This window comes from Ammospiza caudacuta, chromosome 23 (assembly GCF_027887145.1).
Source record: "Ammospiza caudacuta isolate bAmmCau1 chromosome 23, bAmmCau1.pri, whole genome shotgun sequence".
Lineage (NCBI taxonomy): Eukaryota > Metazoa > Chordata > Aves > Passeriformes > Passerellidae > Ammospiza > Ammospiza caudacuta.
The window spans coordinates 4,884,149-4,901,764 of NC_080615.1; the positions used below are offsets into that span (position 1 = coordinate 4,884,149).

The 17,616-nt window shown below is 61.5% G+C and overlaps 1 protein-coding gene across 1 annotated transcript in view; it reads right to left on the bottom strand.

Moving 5' to 3' along the window:
* IGSF9B (immunoglobulin superfamily member 9B) overlaps window positions 1-14,770 on the bottom strand; it is a 41,753-nt gene extending 26,983 nt beyond the window's left edge. Inside the window, exons 1-7 of the mRNA XM_058819138.1 lie at window positions 14,678-14,770; window positions 6,964-7,161; window positions 5,223-5,369; window positions 3,660-3,811; window positions 2,457-2,574; window positions 1,457-1,598; window positions 1,178-1,323 (exon numbers count right to left, since the gene is read on the bottom strand). Coding sequence (XP_058675121.1) covers window positions 1,178-1,323; window positions 1,457-1,598; window positions 2,457-2,574; window positions 3,660-3,811; window positions 5,223-5,369; window positions 6,964-7,161; window positions 14,678-14,741 — 967 coding nt within the window. The 5' untranslated portion in view covers window positions 14,742-14,770. The remainder of the gene's footprint in view (window positions 1-1,177; window positions 1,324-1,456; window positions 1,599-2,456; window positions 2,575-3,659; window positions 3,812-5,222; window positions 5,370-6,963; window positions 7,162-14,677) is intronic.
* Window positions 14,771-17,616: the final 2,846 nt, after the last annotated feature.

Sequence of the window (17,616 nt, forward strand, 5' to 3'; positions counted from 1 at the left end):
GTGCCTGGGCACAGCACTACTCACACCATCCCCCTGCCCACTCTGCCCCTTCATCCATCCCCACAGGGACCTGACAGCCTTGCTCTTGGGTTCCCCACTAACCAGCACCAGGTCTAAAGGCAGCAGCAGCTCTAAGGCAGCCTTGGAAAACCCTCGCCGAGAGCCCACTTTGCTCAGGCCTGTCTTTCATTATGAAATAAAAACGCCGAAGTCTTTGGGAGCAGAGCAATATTGCAATTGGAGCGGCGGCAATTGAGGCCATTACAGTGGAATGCCACAGGATGCCGGTGGCACACTACCCATTACCGCCCGGGGATTCCGGCAGAACAGCGAGCGTGGGAGGCGCCGCTGCTGCTGCAGCCCTTTCTCCCGAGCTTGTTTAGATCGCTTACCGCCCGAGGAATGTGACACAAGAACAGCCACGCCACAGGAATAAGCCCCGAAATAAACACCAAAAAATACACCTTAGCACCGAGAGCCCTCACCTCACCCCAGCAGGGTGAGGACGGTGAGGCAGCAGCCATGGGATGACGCTCACCTGTTACAGACATCTTTTATGAAAAATCCTTTCTTTAGGATTTTTCCTTCTAAGAAGCTGAGAACAAAATGTAAACATTGGTTATCTGCTGCTGTAGAATGCAACAAGTGGATCTTTGATTAGCCCATGTTGATTGTTTCTAATTAATGGTCAATCACAACCAGCTGGCTCAGACAGAGAGTCTGAGCCACAAACCTTTGTTATCATTCTTTGCTATTCTATTCTTAGCTAGCCTTCTGATAAAATCCTTTCTTCTATTATTTTAGTATAGTTTTAATGTAATATATATTATAAAATAATAAGTCAAGCCTTCTGAAACAGAGTCAGATCCTTGTCTCTTCCCTCAACCTAAGACCCCTGTGAACACTGTCACGCTCACCTAATTAAAAAACACTTGTAGCCAAGGTGGATGCTGGTCCCAGCTGAGCAGTGTCACTGAGGCTGCTCAGACCATTTGCTTTCTCGTCTCCCACGCCCACGTGGGATGCTCTTAAGCTTTTTGCTAAGGATGATTCCGTGTTCATCCAAAGGCTGCTGTCACATCAGCCTGACTCTCCCAGTGTCACACCAGGACAAGAGAGCCTCTGGGGCTGCCTGGGAGCCAGGTGTTATCAATGCCAGCCCCATCCCCGCACTCACACTGCACTGTCAGGTAGGCAGAGGCTGATGGCGAGCGGCCCAGGCTGTTGCTGGGGATACAGGTGTATTTTCCAGCATCCTCTGGTTTGACACGGAAAATAATCAGCGTCCCGTCGATCAGGATCCGCACCCTCAGCTTCAAGTCACTGCAGGAGAAGAGGAGAGGAGGATCACGAGGAGAGCCAGGGGCAAAGCCCAGCACAAACAATCCCAGCTCCCAGCACAGCCCAGGAGCAGCAGGAGGAGGAGAACACGCTGCCCCAGCAGCTATAAACTCACTTCTTGAAGTAGACGTTCTCCTCCTCCCAGTACCACAGGTAGGTGAGGTTCCCGGGGTACGCCTCGGCCTGGCAGGTGAACAGAGCATCCTGGGAGATGTTGACTGTGATGTTCTCCGGAGGGGAAACGATAAAGGGAGGTCCTGGAGGGGGTAAGAGGAAGGTGTCACTCCCACCACTACAGGTTGCTCAGGTTCAGCTCCATCACAGCATTTTAGCTGGGTCCTGCGGGAGGGCTCTTGGGCAGGGCTGGTCCCGATCCTCTGACAACCACAGTGACCCTGTCATTCCCAACCCTTCCCCTAATATCTGGGCTGACTGAGAACCAGTGACACTGTTATTCCCAGCCCTTTCCTTAATTTCTGAGCTGACTGAGAACCACAGTGACCCTGTTATTCCCAACCTCTCCCCTAATCTCTGGGCTGACTGAGAACCAGTGACACTGTTATACCCAGTCCTTTCCTAATCTCTACAGCTTTGAGGAGAGGATCCACGCCCATGGTGCTTCTCCCAGAGCACACAAGGACACACCTCCCTTCATCTCCAGCATTTCTGGAGGATAGTATCACCCACAGGAAAAATCCAGGGGGAACAGACTGCCAGGAGCCAGCAGCTCACCACTGCCACAAAAGCAGAGCAGAGGACACCCCCTGCTCCCCTCTCTGCCGGTAGCTGTTGACCTAATTAAAGATTTATTTAATAAGAGAGGGAGCAAGGAGCAGGAGGCCTGTCATGCATCATCGCTGTCTGATGAAGCTCTTCATGACAGCCTCAATCTTTTCCCCGCTTCCCAAACAAAACCAAGCTGCCATCAGGGCCTGGCTGCTCATCAGGGTCCCAATTAAGCAGATTCCTCCATCCTACAAACCGGATGCAGAGCCATGGGGCAGCCAGGCACAGAGGCCTGGAGGGTCACCCCAGGGTGACACCATGGACCCGTGGCCGGTGGAATGTCCCCATCCTGGCTTCCCAGGGGATGCTGAGGAGCTGCAGGGTCTCACCTTGGACGAGCAGGCGCGTGGTGTGCACAGCCTCGCCCTGGATGCTGTAGGCCCGGCAGGTGTAGGCACCTCTGTCCTCCCGGCTGACCGAGAGCACCGTGAGGCTCCCGTCGCTCACCTGGCAACAAGGGAACACCCTGGAGCGTGGGCAGGGACCCCCGGGGGGACGGGGGAAGACCCTCCCTGCCTCCCATGGCAGAGAGCTGCCGGCGCTCTCAGGGCCGGATGAGAGACGGGTTTCCCCGCTCTGCAAGACGTGGGATATTAATAAACCAACACACGCCTTGCTGCTCGACGCCAAAGGGAAGGGAGAAAAAAAAAAATCATGAAATAAATAAATAACCATCCCAGCACATTCATCTCCCTGAAGTGACTGGCAGGCAGCAGGCTCCAAACCGCTCCTGCCAAGCGCCCCAGCACCATTGGAGCTGCACAAGGAGCCTTGATGGAGCATTCCCTGCCCCTCCAAGGGCCTGCTCCATTGCTGGGGGATGAGGGGAGACCCCAGCCTGGCCACTGTCCTCCCTGTGGGGCCATCCCTCAGCTGGAAGAGGAGTGGATGGATTCCCCTGGGGACACAGCAGAAGGATGGACAAGGGGCTGTCACCTTTGGGGTAGCAGCACCCCCATGCACAGGGAGGCCTCCCAGCCAGGCTTCCCCCCCACCTCATTCTGCCTCATCCTTCTATTTCAATTAGTAACAAATGACTCCTAATTACTCTCATTAGTGCCTGCGCTGATTCCAATGCCTGATTTACCAATTACAGCTCAGGGGGGAATCTCTGCCTGGGAGCCTCTGGGATGCAAAAAGGGTCCTGAAGGGGAGGGGAGGAGGGGAAATCCTCTCTGCTCAATCCTGCCCTGCCCCAGCCCTGCTGGGGGGACACTACCCCAGGCTGCAGCCCCCACCCCACCTCCAGGGTCTTGGCCCTTGGGCTGAGTCTGCAGGGATCAGGTCAGGTGCAGGAGCAGGGCTGTCCCCAGCACTTGGAGGGTCTCCAGCCTGCACCCAAGGGCTGGCAGCGTTACAGGCTGCTGCTCAGCAGGGATGGGGTGGGGGAAAATGGGCATCTCACCAAGGAGAAGTGCTGAGAAAGCACGGCTGGCTCCAGGCACGGCGGAGCCACCGCCACCGTGGTGCTGTCAATACTGTCCCTGCCAGCTCCCAGCCCAGGATCCCCACGGCAGCCCTCCCCCACCTACCTGGTACTTGCCATTGGCACCCAAAAGGTCTCCTTCCCGGAGCCAGGTGACGATGGGCTTGGGGTTCCCGAACGCCATGCAGGTCAGGGTGACGCTGCTGCCCTCCTTCGCCTCTACGTACTGCGGCGGGGTCTCCGTGAACGTGGGGGGAGCTGGGGGCACACGAGACCCCCCAGGTCACCCGAGGCCACTCCGGGGCTGGGGGCACACGGGGACACAGGGGAAGCTGCTGCCTGCACACACAGCAGGGCTCTGACCACGCCAAAGGCTGCACGGACAGGGTGGCCCTGGGGACACCGACCAAGAGGTGGCACATCGCACCCCAGCCCCGTCCCCTCTCCTCCCCCCACCCCGCTGCACATTAACTCGCTATTGTCAAAACATGGGAAAACACCGCAGTGCAGATCGAAAGGCTCCTTCCTGATGAAAGAGGCTGGCAGGATTACAGCCCGCCCCTAATTACCCGCGGTTGTTAAAGCCCACTTTAGAGGAAGACAGGTTGGCAATTTAATCTGCTTGGGAGAAAAAAAAAAAAAAAAAAAAAAAAGGAAAAAGGAATTATATTTGGTTCCTCCCCAAATGATTTTTATTTTCCCCCTAAGAAAATTAAGCGTTGTAATGCGCTGGGGGAAAGCCACAGCCCTCACCCTGAAAGCAATTCCTCGGGCTGGAAGGATTATGGTTATTATATTGTTATTAAGCCCCTGCACGCCCCGTGCTGCATAAAGCCCCAAAACTGGCCCATTTTGCCAAGGGGAGGGACAGGGCATCTGGGGCCATTTTCCAGCCCCTCCGCCTGGCGGTTTGCAGGATCCGTGCACGTGGCAGAGGTGAGCCAGGCACCACCATCCTCCTCCTTCCTCCTCCTCCTGCCCTCCTTCCCAAGCCCTGGGAGCTCATTAGCAGGTTGGGGGAAAGCAGGAAGCAGCAGGCAGGGCAGCAGGCAGGGATGGGGCTGGTGGCCTGCACAGCCCCGTTTGCAAAGCTCCTGCTCACTAATTGGGCTCAATTAGGTGGCTCTGCTCTGTGCCACAGCACAGCCATCCCCCCAAAGGTTAAATTAATTGCACAAGGTCAAGGCAAGACCAGCGAGGAGCTGCCAGTGGCCACATCTCTCCAGCCACCCCACTGCAGCAGGAGAGGCACAGCCCTGCTGCTGGGCTAAAAATAAAGATTTGTCTCCTGATGCAGAGAATGACAATTTGTTAATTAGTTTAATATACAGCCTTAATAAAATGAAAAAGTAATTTGAGTAAATCTGAATTTCAAGAAAACAAAGATTTGATTTTCTGATCTGTTTGTTGAGAGGAGATTCATTCCCAGCCCCGGTTCTTGATGTCTCTCCTTTTAACAAGCCCTGTGTAATTAAACTGAGGAATCCCTAATAAAGCTTTGTCCCTTTTGAAGTCACACCCTGGCCGGATCAGCCAGCCTGGATAGCTTCAGGCTGGCGTGTCTGCCAGGCACAGATGCCATTGAGGCCCAGCATTCCCCAGACATCCATCATCCCCCAGAAATCCCATTTGGGCACCACAGGGATGCCACAGCCCCCACCCCGCTCACCATTGACCGTGAGGTGCACCCAGCTGCCGTTGTGGAAGGTGTCGTACTGCTGGTCCAGCATGAGCACTTTGCACTCGTACCAGCCCTGGTCCTCGGAGCGCACCTGCTCAATGCGCAGGGAGGCTTTGTCGTGCAGGCTGGCCCGGCCTGTGGGAGAGCACAGCGTTGGCACCCTGTCCCCAACACCAGAGCAGCCCCCAGAGCATCACCGCAGGGGACACCCCATCCCAAACTGAAGCAGCGCCCAGAGCATCACTGCAAGGGAAACCCCATCCCAAACTGCGGGAGCTCACAGGGCATCACCGCAGGGGACACCCCATCCCAAATTGGTGCAGCCCCCAGAGCATCACCGCAGGGGACACCCCATCCCAAACTGAAGCAGCCCCCAGAGCATCACTGCAAGGGAAACCCCATCCCAAACTGGAGCAGTCCCTGGAGCATCACTGCAAGGGAAACCCCATCCCAAACTGCGGGAGCTGACAGGGCATCACTGCAGGGGACACCCCATCCCAAATTGGTGCAGCTCCCAGGGCATCACTGCAGGGAACACCCCATCCCAAACTGGTGCAGCCCACAGAGCGTGGCCACAGGGGACACCCTATCGCCACACCAATGCAGCCCCCAAAGCATCACTGCAGGGGATACCCCATCCTGACACCAGAGCAATCCCTCAGAGTTCACTGCAGGGGCCACCCCATCCCAAACTGGTGCAGTCCCCAGAGCACCATTGCAGGGAACACCCCCATCCTGGCCCCAGAGCAGCCCCCCAGGGCATCACCACAGGGGACACCCCATCCCTGTGTGGGCACTGTCCCAGTTTGAGGCTGGCTGAGCCCCACGGCGTGGTTGCAGCCGGTGGTGCCAGGGCGGTGACACACCCGCCCATCTGGGGACAGCAGAGCCAAGCTGCCAGGGCCAGGCAAGGTGCCTGCAGCAATGTCTGCCCGCAGCGACACCGGCCTTCTGCTCCCAGCCGGGGGCTGGCGGCGGCACAGCTGGCACACGGGCGTGCCCCAGAGCTTTGCCCTGCCTGGGAGACTCCCAGAAAGCAGGGCGGCCCTGAGCTGACCCTGTGCACAGCCCCAAAAACTGGGTCAGGAGGAGAGCAGCCTAAAGCTCCACCCTGGTGCGGTGGCCACCGGGCTGTGGGATCGCTCATTGCTGAGCTGAGTTTGGCAGGGCTCAGCTGGTGCATTTCTTAGAGAGCAATTTGGGCAGAGAGTCCCATAAGACCCAGGGAATATCCCCAGGACAGAGAAAGAGATACCACAATGTATCTGTCCTGCCACACCAACTTTCTCAGGGCTGGTTTCCAGCTCTCAGATCCCACCAGAGGACACCGGCCACGTGTGACCGGCAGCACATTGGCAAGCAGCCACATGAGTTCTGCAGCTCCAACCTGTCACCTCCGCCCAGCACGTGGCCCTGGCTCCATCCCCAGTGTCCCCCCAGCACCCCTCCCTGGGCTCACAGCTGCTCTGGGACACAGCAGCAGCAGCAGCAGCCACCACCACGCGTCACCCTGGGCTTCTCTGCCTCGCTTGCTCCCGTCCCACGCAGCCCAGCTGGCTTCCTAACGCTGCTGCTTAATTAAAACCAACTGGGTGGAAAGCGAGCAATGAGAGGCAGAGCCCGCGTGGTTTCCAATGGAGGAACTGATGGAGCAGAGCTGCATGTCCCAGGCCGTGCTGCAGCCAGGACCTGGCACCCTCCCCTCGTCCTCCTGCACTCCAGGACTCACCGGCATACTCTGGGTCCACATGGGGAGGGTAAAACCCAAACTTGATGAAGATGGGGATGGGGACGCCGAACTTGAACCACTCCACGACATAGGGAGGGGGCTGGCCCGTCAGCGGGTGGATCACGTCGCATCCCAGGATCACGCTCTCGCCAGCGCGAGCGGTCACGAACTCGGGCTCCTCCCTCGAGCCGAGGGCACCTGCGAGGGGGCAGAGGAAGAATCTGTGGCTGATGCCACTGCTGGCGCCCAGCATCGAACCAGGATGCCCAAGAGAGCAACAGCAGTAACCACATGTCTGCAGCAAGGGCAGCCCATGGGTCACCCTTGCCGCAAAACCAACAGGGGGTCCCAAGCCCTTTCACTCAGATCCAAGGCCACCCTTGGCTACCACAGGAGTCAGGACAGTGGCCATCAGCACCCTAATGCTCCAGGACAGCTTCCCAACCTCTGCACCAGGGCAAGGGTGATGCCCAGCGACCACCCCAGGGGTTTTGGGGATCCCTGCTCTCATTAGAGGGGCACAGAGTATGCCTAGCACTGCTCCCCATATAGCAGCACCATCTGGGCTGCCCTGTATCCTTGTGGCAGGGAAAAGGCTGCTTTTAGCTTGTGCCCCTGCATCCACCAGCAGGCAGGACTGGGCATAGATCTGTGTGCCAGCCCTCGGTCACAGCTCTCCTGACAGTGCCAGGATGGGCTGGGCCCCGGAGCCACCATGCCCCAGCCAAGCCCACATGTCCTGGGGCATCCCCGAGAGCCCCAGGCCTGAAACCCGTCTGCGACCTGCACATCGGGTCTGTCACCCTGCTCCTCCCCGCCGGCTAATTACAGGGGACTTCGGTCTCAGCTCCGAGGCTGCTCCACCCTGGCTGTGCCGCCCTGCTCGCTGCAGCCTGGCGTCATCCCGCTCTGCCAGCAGCAGCAAAGCTGCATCCTCAGCACGGCGTTCGGAGAGGGAGAGAGAGGGAAACCCAGAGCTGGGAGGAAGCCAAACAGGGGGTCCCCAAAACTAGGTTTAGACCCACATCGCCCTCCCCATCATGGAAAGGACCCCGTTTTCCCGGCACACGCGGCCGCTGGCTGTTCCGGGGGGGATGCTCGGGGAGGGATGCTCGGGGAAGCACGTTCCCACTCCTCCGCGCTGCTCCTCGGGGCCGCCGGTGATTGGCGGCGAGTGACATCACCGCTTCCCCGCCGCGGGAGCCGAGCATCACCGAGCATCACCGGCTATTTTTGGCTCTGGCACAAGCGCGTACCGGCGAGAGGCCCGTGATGTGCCACCCCACGGGCCCACCAGCCGAGCGTCCCCGCGGGAAGGGCAGCGGGCAGCGCTGGCCGCTGCTCGCACATTGCACGCACAAGGTGTGTCCCTGCACAGGGTCACAGCTGATGGTCACCGAGCCCCCACGCCACCAGCAAAGCGGGCACGGGTGGCTCTTTAACTGGGAGGGCTGGCTGGGCGAGGCCGGGGTGCAGAGCTGTGCAGAGCCATCTGCAAGGAGCAGATGCTGCATTGCACACCCACTGCAGGCACTGGCCCCGTTCGGGGGGTCCTGCAGAGCTGGGGGGGTTCTGCAGGGCCAGGGATCATCCCGGACCCCATCGGGGCGGGGGGTGGCTGAGCACACACGTGCGGTGTGCACGCACACCCCCGCACACGCTTTGCACCGCCTCGACAACACTCTTGCACCTTTCCATCCCTCGTTAGCGCTGCATCGCCGATGAGCTCCCGTTCGCAGCCTGTCAGCAGGGACGGCACCAGCCCTCCCCTGCCACCCCGGCGCTGAGCTGTGAGAACCCGTCCTGACCCCTCCATCCGGGAGAGTGAGGGGGGCTGCGCTGCAGGGCTGGATGAGCCCCCCTCCCTGTCCATGGTCCTGCTGCGCCGATCGGGGACGGAGCCGTCACATGCTGCTCAAGAGCATCCAAGGACGCGCTTCCCGAGAGAAGAGGTCCCCAGCACCTCATCGCCTTCAAAGTGACATCCTCTCCCCACCAGCAGGAGAAGATGGAAGCTGTAGCACCCAAACCCCTTTCCCAAGCCCCCCACCTGTCCCAGCGCTCCAGTTCCTGGGCTACCAAGCTGGAATCTTGATTTCCAGCACCTCTCCACCAACTGGAGCCTGGAATGCTAATGTTTGCCCAGCTGGAGCAAGAGGCCACCCAGACACGCTGGGGATGGGCGCCAGGGAGTCACACCGCGCCAGGATCCCCTGGCAGAGCAGTGGGTGACATCCCCGGGGAGGGGACGAGCCAGCCGCTCCGCCGGACCCACGGCTGGCCAGGGCTGCCCGGGCGCAGGAAAATAGGTCATCCCCGGCAGCTCACAGCGCCGGTGTCTGATCGCGGGGCCGGTGGGGAATTGCACGCACGGCTGAGCATCACCTCCCCAGCGCACGGCCGACTGGCAGCCACGGCGGGGAAGCGGCCCCCGGCTCTGCCCAGCTGCCACCCGCCCCGCTACCGGCCCCGTGCCCTCCTGTCCCCACTTCCAGAGCGCCAGCAAGGCAATGGGGAGATGTCTCACAAACCCTCTTGGGGTCTCCTCAACTTCCCAACCCACCAACCCTGTGGGGTCCCAACCCTGACCAGGTTTTCCTTCCATGCCCAGACCATGAAGAAAGCAAGCAATGGAGACTGCAGCTCTCGATTCAAAGTGTTTTCTCACCCCCACATTTGTAGGGAAACGCTTGAAAACAACCCGCAGACGCCAGAAGAAACAGAGCACAAATAGACGGGGTATTTTTAAACCCACTTGATTTTCCCAGCCAAGTTCAGAGAGGTTCCAAGGCTGAATCTGCGGTTTGGAAACAGGGTCAACATCAGGGAATGGCAGCACCGAGGCGAACCCCAAATCCACCTCGGTGCAGGAGCTCACGTGAAGCTGGGGGATGCCTTGTAAAGAAAAACAAGCAATCAACAGGCGTCGTCATGCAAGCAGATCCAGGAAAAATAAAAGCACGCCGCGTGCCAGGAGGCAAGAATACAAGATGCGGAGGTGGAGTTGAACAGCATCCCAAAGGGAGAGGAGGGGAGGCTGCCGCCACCGAGACGCTGCCACCGCGGGGCTCCCCAGGACGGCGATGCCAACCAGGAGAGACCCTCACCTGGATCTGGGCGTGCAGCTCCTCTGATCCCCGGGGCACAGGTGGAAGGTGCCACAGGATTTGGTGAAGCTGAAGGCATCCAGCATCTCTGCTGCGCTCACCAAAGCAGGACCCTTCCTGCAGGTGCTTTCAGAGAGGTTTCCAAAGGAATTAACACCTGGGAAAGCTTCCCCTCCTGGCACAGTGGGCACCCATGCTCTGGGGCAGAGAGGGCATCCTGTCCTGACCCACCATCACCTTGCAGCCTGCTAACAGAGGCACCGCTATCCATCTCCAGTGCTGCCCCACACCCCTGGCACTTATCCCCACCCCTGTGCCCCCAAGGGGATGGCTGAGGGAGCAGGCACAAGGCCTGGAGCCTGTGGACCTCTCCTCCCTGGTGAGCTGAGACGAGATGTGCTCTGACACATCCCATTCCCATCGGTGGAGGCAGGATATGGCAGGGATCTCTGAGGACAAGGCCACCAGGGTGGCATATGGAGGCCAGCAGGGAAGGAGAGCAGGCAGCCATCGCCATGAAATGAAGACAGAGGGACACTGCAGCACAGGGTGGGGGACAGGGACAACGTGCTGCAGGGTGTGGAGTGCTGGGAGATTGCCTGTCCCCCACATCTGTACCCCTTAAATATCTCAGTAAGGGTTGCACCCCCATTACAAACTCAGTCCCTATTTTGGGGTATCCAGAGCCCCCCAAAAGCACCCGCCTGTCCCCTGGTGGGGGAAGCCCTGGGGCTGGGAGCGCAGCCCTCACCCCCTCCCCCAGCTGGAAAGCAGCATCTGGGCTTTCAGTGCGATTCCTGCATTTTAAACCCGATTTTCCAGATGGATGGAGGGCGATGCGCAGGTCAAGTGACATGCCTCAAGGTCACACGGGGCCAGGGAGGAGAAGGATTAGCAGCTCTGAGGGGTGGCTTGGTGGCCCATTCCCAGCGAGATGGGGACTCAGAATCCCATTCCTGGGCACAAGGGGTGTCCTGTGGGACCATCACCACGCCCTCTAGGCAGGCAGGCAGCTGCCCTGGCATCCCAAGGGGAATGCATGTATGGGATGCTGCCCCACAGCAGCCCCACAGTGGGTCCTTGCTCCCTAGAATGGCACAGGTGGGAATGTGCCTGGCCGGGCAGCAGATCAGTGAGCACATGGGAGCACAGATTGGTGATGTGAGAGGCACAGAGATGGAGCAGGAAAGAAAATTACTTCCCTGAGGTCACCTTACTCCTGCCTGGGGGTCCCTTGTGCCCCCTCCCTCCAATCACCACCAGCCCAGTGTTGAGCATCCGGTGTTGGCAGCTGCCTCGTGGGAGGCATCATCTCCCAGCAACGACCAGCAGCTACCTGTGCACTCCCCATGAGCTCCCTCCACGCACCACAGGGACAAACAAGCAGCTGTGGTGGGAGCTGGAGCACCAAACCCATCCCAGAGGAGACCTTCAGCAGCTGGAGAGCCCTGCCAGGGTGCTGTGCCCCCAGTCCAGCCCCACATCACACCAGTACCCCCATGCAGGCGGGCACCACCCTCCCCGTGGAGCAGTGGGTACCATCCCGATGCATTCACAGCCCTCCAGCAGGAAACTGGGATGCCGGCAGCGCTCTGAGCTGCCCGCCAGCAGCTCCTGAATCACGCTGTTCCTGGCTCAGGCAGCCCTCCCACCAACGCCAGCCTCTCCATGGAGGAGCGGGAGGAAGCGAGTTGTTTTTCCAAAGGCCAGCTGGTCGCTCAGGGCTCCCAGCCTGGGAGATTCCTACCGCAGGGAAAGGGAGAGGGAAGGGCTCCTCCATCGGCACAGCATGGGCTTGGACCCACTGCTGGCCCATCTGCAGGGCTTCTCGTCTACGTGAAGGCATGACCTCCAGGACAGAGGACCAAAGGTGAATGGGAGCTGTGCCACCCTGCCACAGCTCTGGAGAGGAACTTGCAGGGCTCACCCATCACCAGCAAAGTGACATCTTCCAAGTCAAAAGGCAACTGAGCCGGCAAAGCATCGCCGCAAAGACCCGCCGGCAAGCCAAGTCATCCACCGAGCCGCTCACGTCCCTCCCTGCCCCGTGTGCTCCCATCCAACAGGTCCAGAGGAGCAGAGAACCTCCAGGGAATGATGGAAATGGGAGCTCAGCCAACGCCCTTGGCTGTTCCCGGTGCCAAACCATCCCCTTGCCAGAAGACAGCGGGGCCAAAGCCACACGTGCCAAATCCAGCGGCTCCCAGTCCAGACTCCTCCACGGCCAACGAGGCAAAACCCAAGAGCTGTGCACGGCGAGGAGCAGGAGATGCAGGGCTGGCACTGCCACCTGAGCCACTCCAACCGGCCAAGGTCAGCGCCAGGAGCATCGCCCGCCGCGGTGCCCAGGGAGCCGCCTCAGCAGAGCCGAATCCTCGCTCTGCAAACCCTCCTGCCTGATCCACCAGCGTCCCCACTCCCTGTGTGTGTGCTGCCACAGCGTCACGCTCGTGGGAGAGGGAGGAAAAGCCCCTCGGTGTGACGGCACTGCTGGGAATGCCAGGAGGCCGGATCCTTCCTCTGACACCCACTCCTGGCGCGGTCACGTCCTGGCTCTCCTCCCCCATGCCATAAGAGGGGATAACGCACCCTCCTTCCCTCTCTGAGCCGATTAACGCCTGGAAAGCCCTTGGAGAGCCAGGCAAGGAGGCTGCCCGGGGCCAGCACCGCTGGCAAGGAGGAAGTGGTGTGGGAGGAAGGCCATGGCTAGAGGAAAACCCCCAGCGAGGGCACCAGCACACGGTGAGCCCCAGCTCTTCTCCAAAGCCCTGTCCCCAAGCAATGCGGGGTGACAGCTCCCCATGAGGACGGGACAGTGCTGGGAGCAAAGGGCTGCAGCAGCTGGGGTGAGTGCCGTGGGCTCCCTGCCCCTGCAGGGTCCGTGCTGGCCCGCAGCACCCCCTCCCCCGGCAGCCACCCCCGCATTACTCACGGCGCGCTCATTCATCACGTACACGCTGCTCCACACGCACAGCACCCCCGTGCCGGGGCTCCCCGGCACCCACCCACCCCGGCACCACCAGCTCCGGAGCTCCATCCCCGCGGCTCCAGGGCATTTCCAAGTTCCCAGGTGCCGAACGCGCTGCTCTGCTCCTCTCCCCGGCGGAGCATCCCTGTACAAGCAGCTGCTGCAAACACTGCCTCGCCACACTGCAGCACGCCGTTCAGGCAGGCAGCAGCCGGCCACGGCTCGGTGAGAGGGGCTACGTACCCCCAAATGGGGCAGCCCCATCGTGAACCCCCCCCCAAAAGGACAGCCCCGTCCTGGCACACACACCCCTGCCTCCAGGAGCTGCCTGCCAGGCGAGGAGGACAAGGGACAAGATGTGACCCCCTGGGCTCAGGGAACGCTGTGAACTGGGGGGGCTGCAGCACCCTGGCAGGTGCCCCCTCCCAGCCCAGCCGTGCCCCCCGAGGCAGCGTCCCCTCACCACGGCGAGGGGAGTGGTGGTGGCTCCCAGCCAGGCATCTCTCGCTGCCGGCAGCACCGCATCCCATGGGCAGGGTGGGTGACACCCAGGGCACGGCTCTCATCCCGGGAAAGGAGCACCGGGACGCAGGGAAAACCGTGTGCCCAGCGAGGAACCAGCGGCAGAGATGGGGGACGGTGCTGCACCAGCGGCAGGGAGCTCCCCTCTACCTGCAGGGATGGCTCGGAGGACTAGGAGGGGGCTGGCAGCTGAAGGGAAAGAAGCTCGAGCAGGAAAATCAGGGTTATTCCTTGCTGCCGTCTCCGTCCTGACCTTGGACAACCCTGTGCCTCAGTTTACCACAGCACAGCAGCCAGCCCGCAGTGGGGGGAGAAGGAGGGCAGGCTCTCCTGGGCGGGGGGGTGGGAGCAAAGTCACCCCCAAACCCGCAGCCGGGGCGCTGCAGGGGAAGGCGACGAATCCCTCCCGCATTTCTCCTTGCCCAGCCGGGCTACCCTTGCAGGGAAGGGCAAACGCTGCCCGCACTCCCCGGAGCTGCCGCAGGCGCTTCCTCAGGATGAGAGAAGAAAATCCGAATGCGGAGAAAAGCTTGCCCATCCCTGATCAACGGGGACACTCAGCCAGCCGCGCTCCCTTCCCTCCCCGCCAGGACCCGCAGCCGCTCGCCTTCTCCCAAAGGGAATTTCCAAGCCCTGGGCAGCGGCTCCGCCGCACCGGCAGCGCGGCTTCCCGAACTTGCCCAGCTGCAGCCGCTGCCCTCGGGGAGGTCACGGCCAGCCCCGCCGAGCGCCTGCGGAGGGAGGGAGGATGCGCCGGGCGCTCCCGGCTCCCCCCGGCAGCGGGGGATGAAGGAATCGCCAGCGCCCCGCCGCAGCGGGAAGCGCTCGGTCCCCGCACCGGCAGCGGGGAAGACGCGAAGCCCGCAAACCCCCTTGGCAGCCGCAGTTCCCCCTCCTACCCTCCTCCCCAGCCCCTTCCCGGTACCCTCTCCCCGGGACGTGATGCCCCCCCCGGTGCGCGCATCCCTCCCGGTCCATGCGCATCCCTCCCGCCGCATCCGGTACACCGGGAGAAGGGGGGGAGGACACGCAAAGACGGCCCCGCCGCCGCCTCGCAAAGCCCCGCGCGGCCCTCCCGGGCTCACCCCGGCGGAGAACACCCCGCGGCCGCACTCACCTTGGACGGGCAGCCCGCGGGCGCCGAGCACACTTGCTACCAAAGCGGCCACATACCAAATCATAGTACTACCGGCCCCCGGTGCGCAGCATCTTCCGCCCGCCGGGCGGCCCGGCCGGGGCGGGGCGGGGCCGGGCCGGGCTGGCCGTGGCCGGGCAGGGCTCGGCGGGGCTGGCGGGGCCGGAGGGGCGGCTCAGGGCCGGCCGCCCGCCGCTGCGCCCATGCCCGCGCCCATCCCCGCGCCGCGCCGCACCTGCGCTCCGCCGCGCGGTGCAGCCTAGCCTGCGCCCTTTAGCGGCTCGGCACCGCCCCCGCCCGCCGCCCATTGGCCGCGCCCCGGCGGAGTGGGCGGTGATTGGCCGCCGCCGCGGCCCGGGCCGGTTCAAGGTGGGTTGGCGCGCACGGGGCCCCTGCGCCGCAGTATCATGCGCACTGCCGGGAGCGGCGCGGTCACCTCCGCCGGACGGTCACCTCCCCGCACGGACACCCGCCGGGACCTGCGCCCGCACGGGCCACCGAACCGCCTCGCTGCCACCTCCCCGTGTCCAGATGTGCCGCCGCACCGCCTCGGTGCCGCCTCTCCGTCCCCAGATGTGTCACCGAACCGGATCAGTGTCACCTGGCTGTCCCCAGATGTGCCCTGAGCCAGTGCAGTGTCGCCTTCCTGTGTCTAGGTGTGCCCCTGCACTGGTACAGTGTCACCTCACCACCCCCAGATGTGTCACGGAACCGGATCAGTGCCGCCTCACCGTCCCCAGATGTGCCCTGCACTGGTACAGTGTCACCTTCCTGTGTCTAGGTGTGCTCCTGCACTGGTGCAGTGTCACCTCGCTGTACCCAGATGTGCCCTGCACCGGTGCAATGTCACCTCCCTGTGTCTAGGAGTGCCCCTGAACCAGCTCGGTGCCACCTCCCCATGTCCAGATGTGTCACCACCGCACCTACTCAGTGTCACCTCCCTGTGCCCAGATGTGTCACCGAACCAGATCAGCGCCACCTCCTCGTCCACAGATGTGCCCCTGCACCAACTCGATGCCACCTCCTCACCCCCAAATGTGTCACTGCACTTTTTGAGTGTCACCCCCCTGTCCACAGATGTGTCACCGCACCCATTCAGTGCCACCTCCCTGTCCCCAGACGTGTCACCACACCAGATCAGTGTCACCTCCCCATCCCCAGATGGACCCCTACAGTGGTACCATGTCACCTGCCTGTGTCCAGCTGTGCCCCTGCACTGGCTCAGTGGCACCTCCCCATCCCCAGATGTGTCACTGTACTGGCTCAGTGCCACCTCCCCGCCCACAGATGTGCCCCTGCACCGACTCATTATCACCTCCTGATCCCCAAATGTCACTGCACGACTCACTGCTCCCTCCTTGTCTCCAGAAGTGTCCCTGCCGTGGTGCAACATCACCTTCCTGTCCCCAGATGTGTCCCCTGCACCAGCTTAGCATCACTTTCAGCTCAGTGTCACTCCCTGTCCCCAGGTGCATTCTCTGTGCCAGCTCAGGGTTACTTTCCTGTCCCCAGCTGTGCCCCTGCATAGCTTCAGTGTCACCTCCCTGTCGCTGGATGCGCCCCCTACAGCAGCTCAGTATCACCTCCCTGTCCCCAGATGTGCCCCCCTCCCCTGGTGCAGTGTCACCTCCCTGTCCCCAGATGTGCTCCCCTCCCCTGGTGCAGTGTCACCTCCCCTGGCTCCAAATGTGTCCCCCTCCCCTGGTGCAGTGTCACCTCCCTGTCCCCAGATGTGCCCCCCTCTCCTGGTGCAGTGTCACCTCCCTGGCCCCAGCTGCCACCTGCCCCCTGCCCCGCACCGCCTCCCTGACACACCAGTGACAGTTTGTGACTGGGCAGGGTCACCTCCCCACCACAGCCTGAGCCACCTGCCCCCTGCACCAGCTCCACATCAGCTGTGCCATCTGTCCCTGCCACCCTCCCCAGCTCAGGGTCACCTCCCTGCCAGCTGCCTGGTGCCACTGCAGCCTTGTACCACGCACCAGCTCAGGGTAACACAGCTGCCACCATCTGTGCCCTGGCAGAGGTCCAAAGCCATCTCCCCACCAGCCTGGGACAGATATGTCACCTGCCCCCTGCACCAGCTTGCTGTCACCTCTGCCAGGACCCTGCACGGCTCAGTCACCTCATTGGCACCACCACAGCTTGGTGTCACATTCACTCAGTGCCACTGTCACCTCTAGCACCAGCTGTGCCACCTCCTCCTGTCATTGCACCACCTGTGCCACCTCCCCTGCTCCTGCTCCACGCCATTTGCCTACTGTGACAGCTCCTTGTCCCCTTCTGGGTACTTGACAAGAGAGAATTTGGGTTCATTTCCATTGCAAATGGGCAGAGAACAGGAAGTGCCCCTGTGCTCCCCCATCTCAGCCCAGCCATCCTCCCTGCAAAGACCTGGCAGTGCCAGATGGGCAAACAGCCGGGCTGGCTTCCCCAGGAGCGTGCCAGCCATGGAAAACGGGCCACTGAACTCCCCTAGATGACAGCCAGCCCGGGAGGGGACAGGCTCACACGGAGAGGGGGACACATTGTTTTGTCCCCAGCGCTCACTGTGTTCCCCTTGCCCATTGGAACAGGTCTGAGCAGCTGCTCTCCCACCTCTTCCCATGCACATTCAGGAAAGAAGCAAAATAAAATAAAAAAAAAAAAAACGAACCCAACTCTTGCAGAGGATGTGGGAGTTGGAGAAACATCCCACAGCTTCTGCCTGGAATTGCATTCCTGGAGGATCAGATGTTGGCACAGCCCCGGGCAGGAGGGAAGAGCATCCCCCAGCCCAGCTCACGCGAGCTCCCGGGCACTTTGCTTCCCCAGCAAATTCCAAGAGCTCATAAAAGCCTGACTCAGCTCCTGGTGCTGAAGTGAAAGCTTGCAGATCTTCACAGGGGGTTGGCACAGCCAGGGCTGACCCTTGTGCTGGG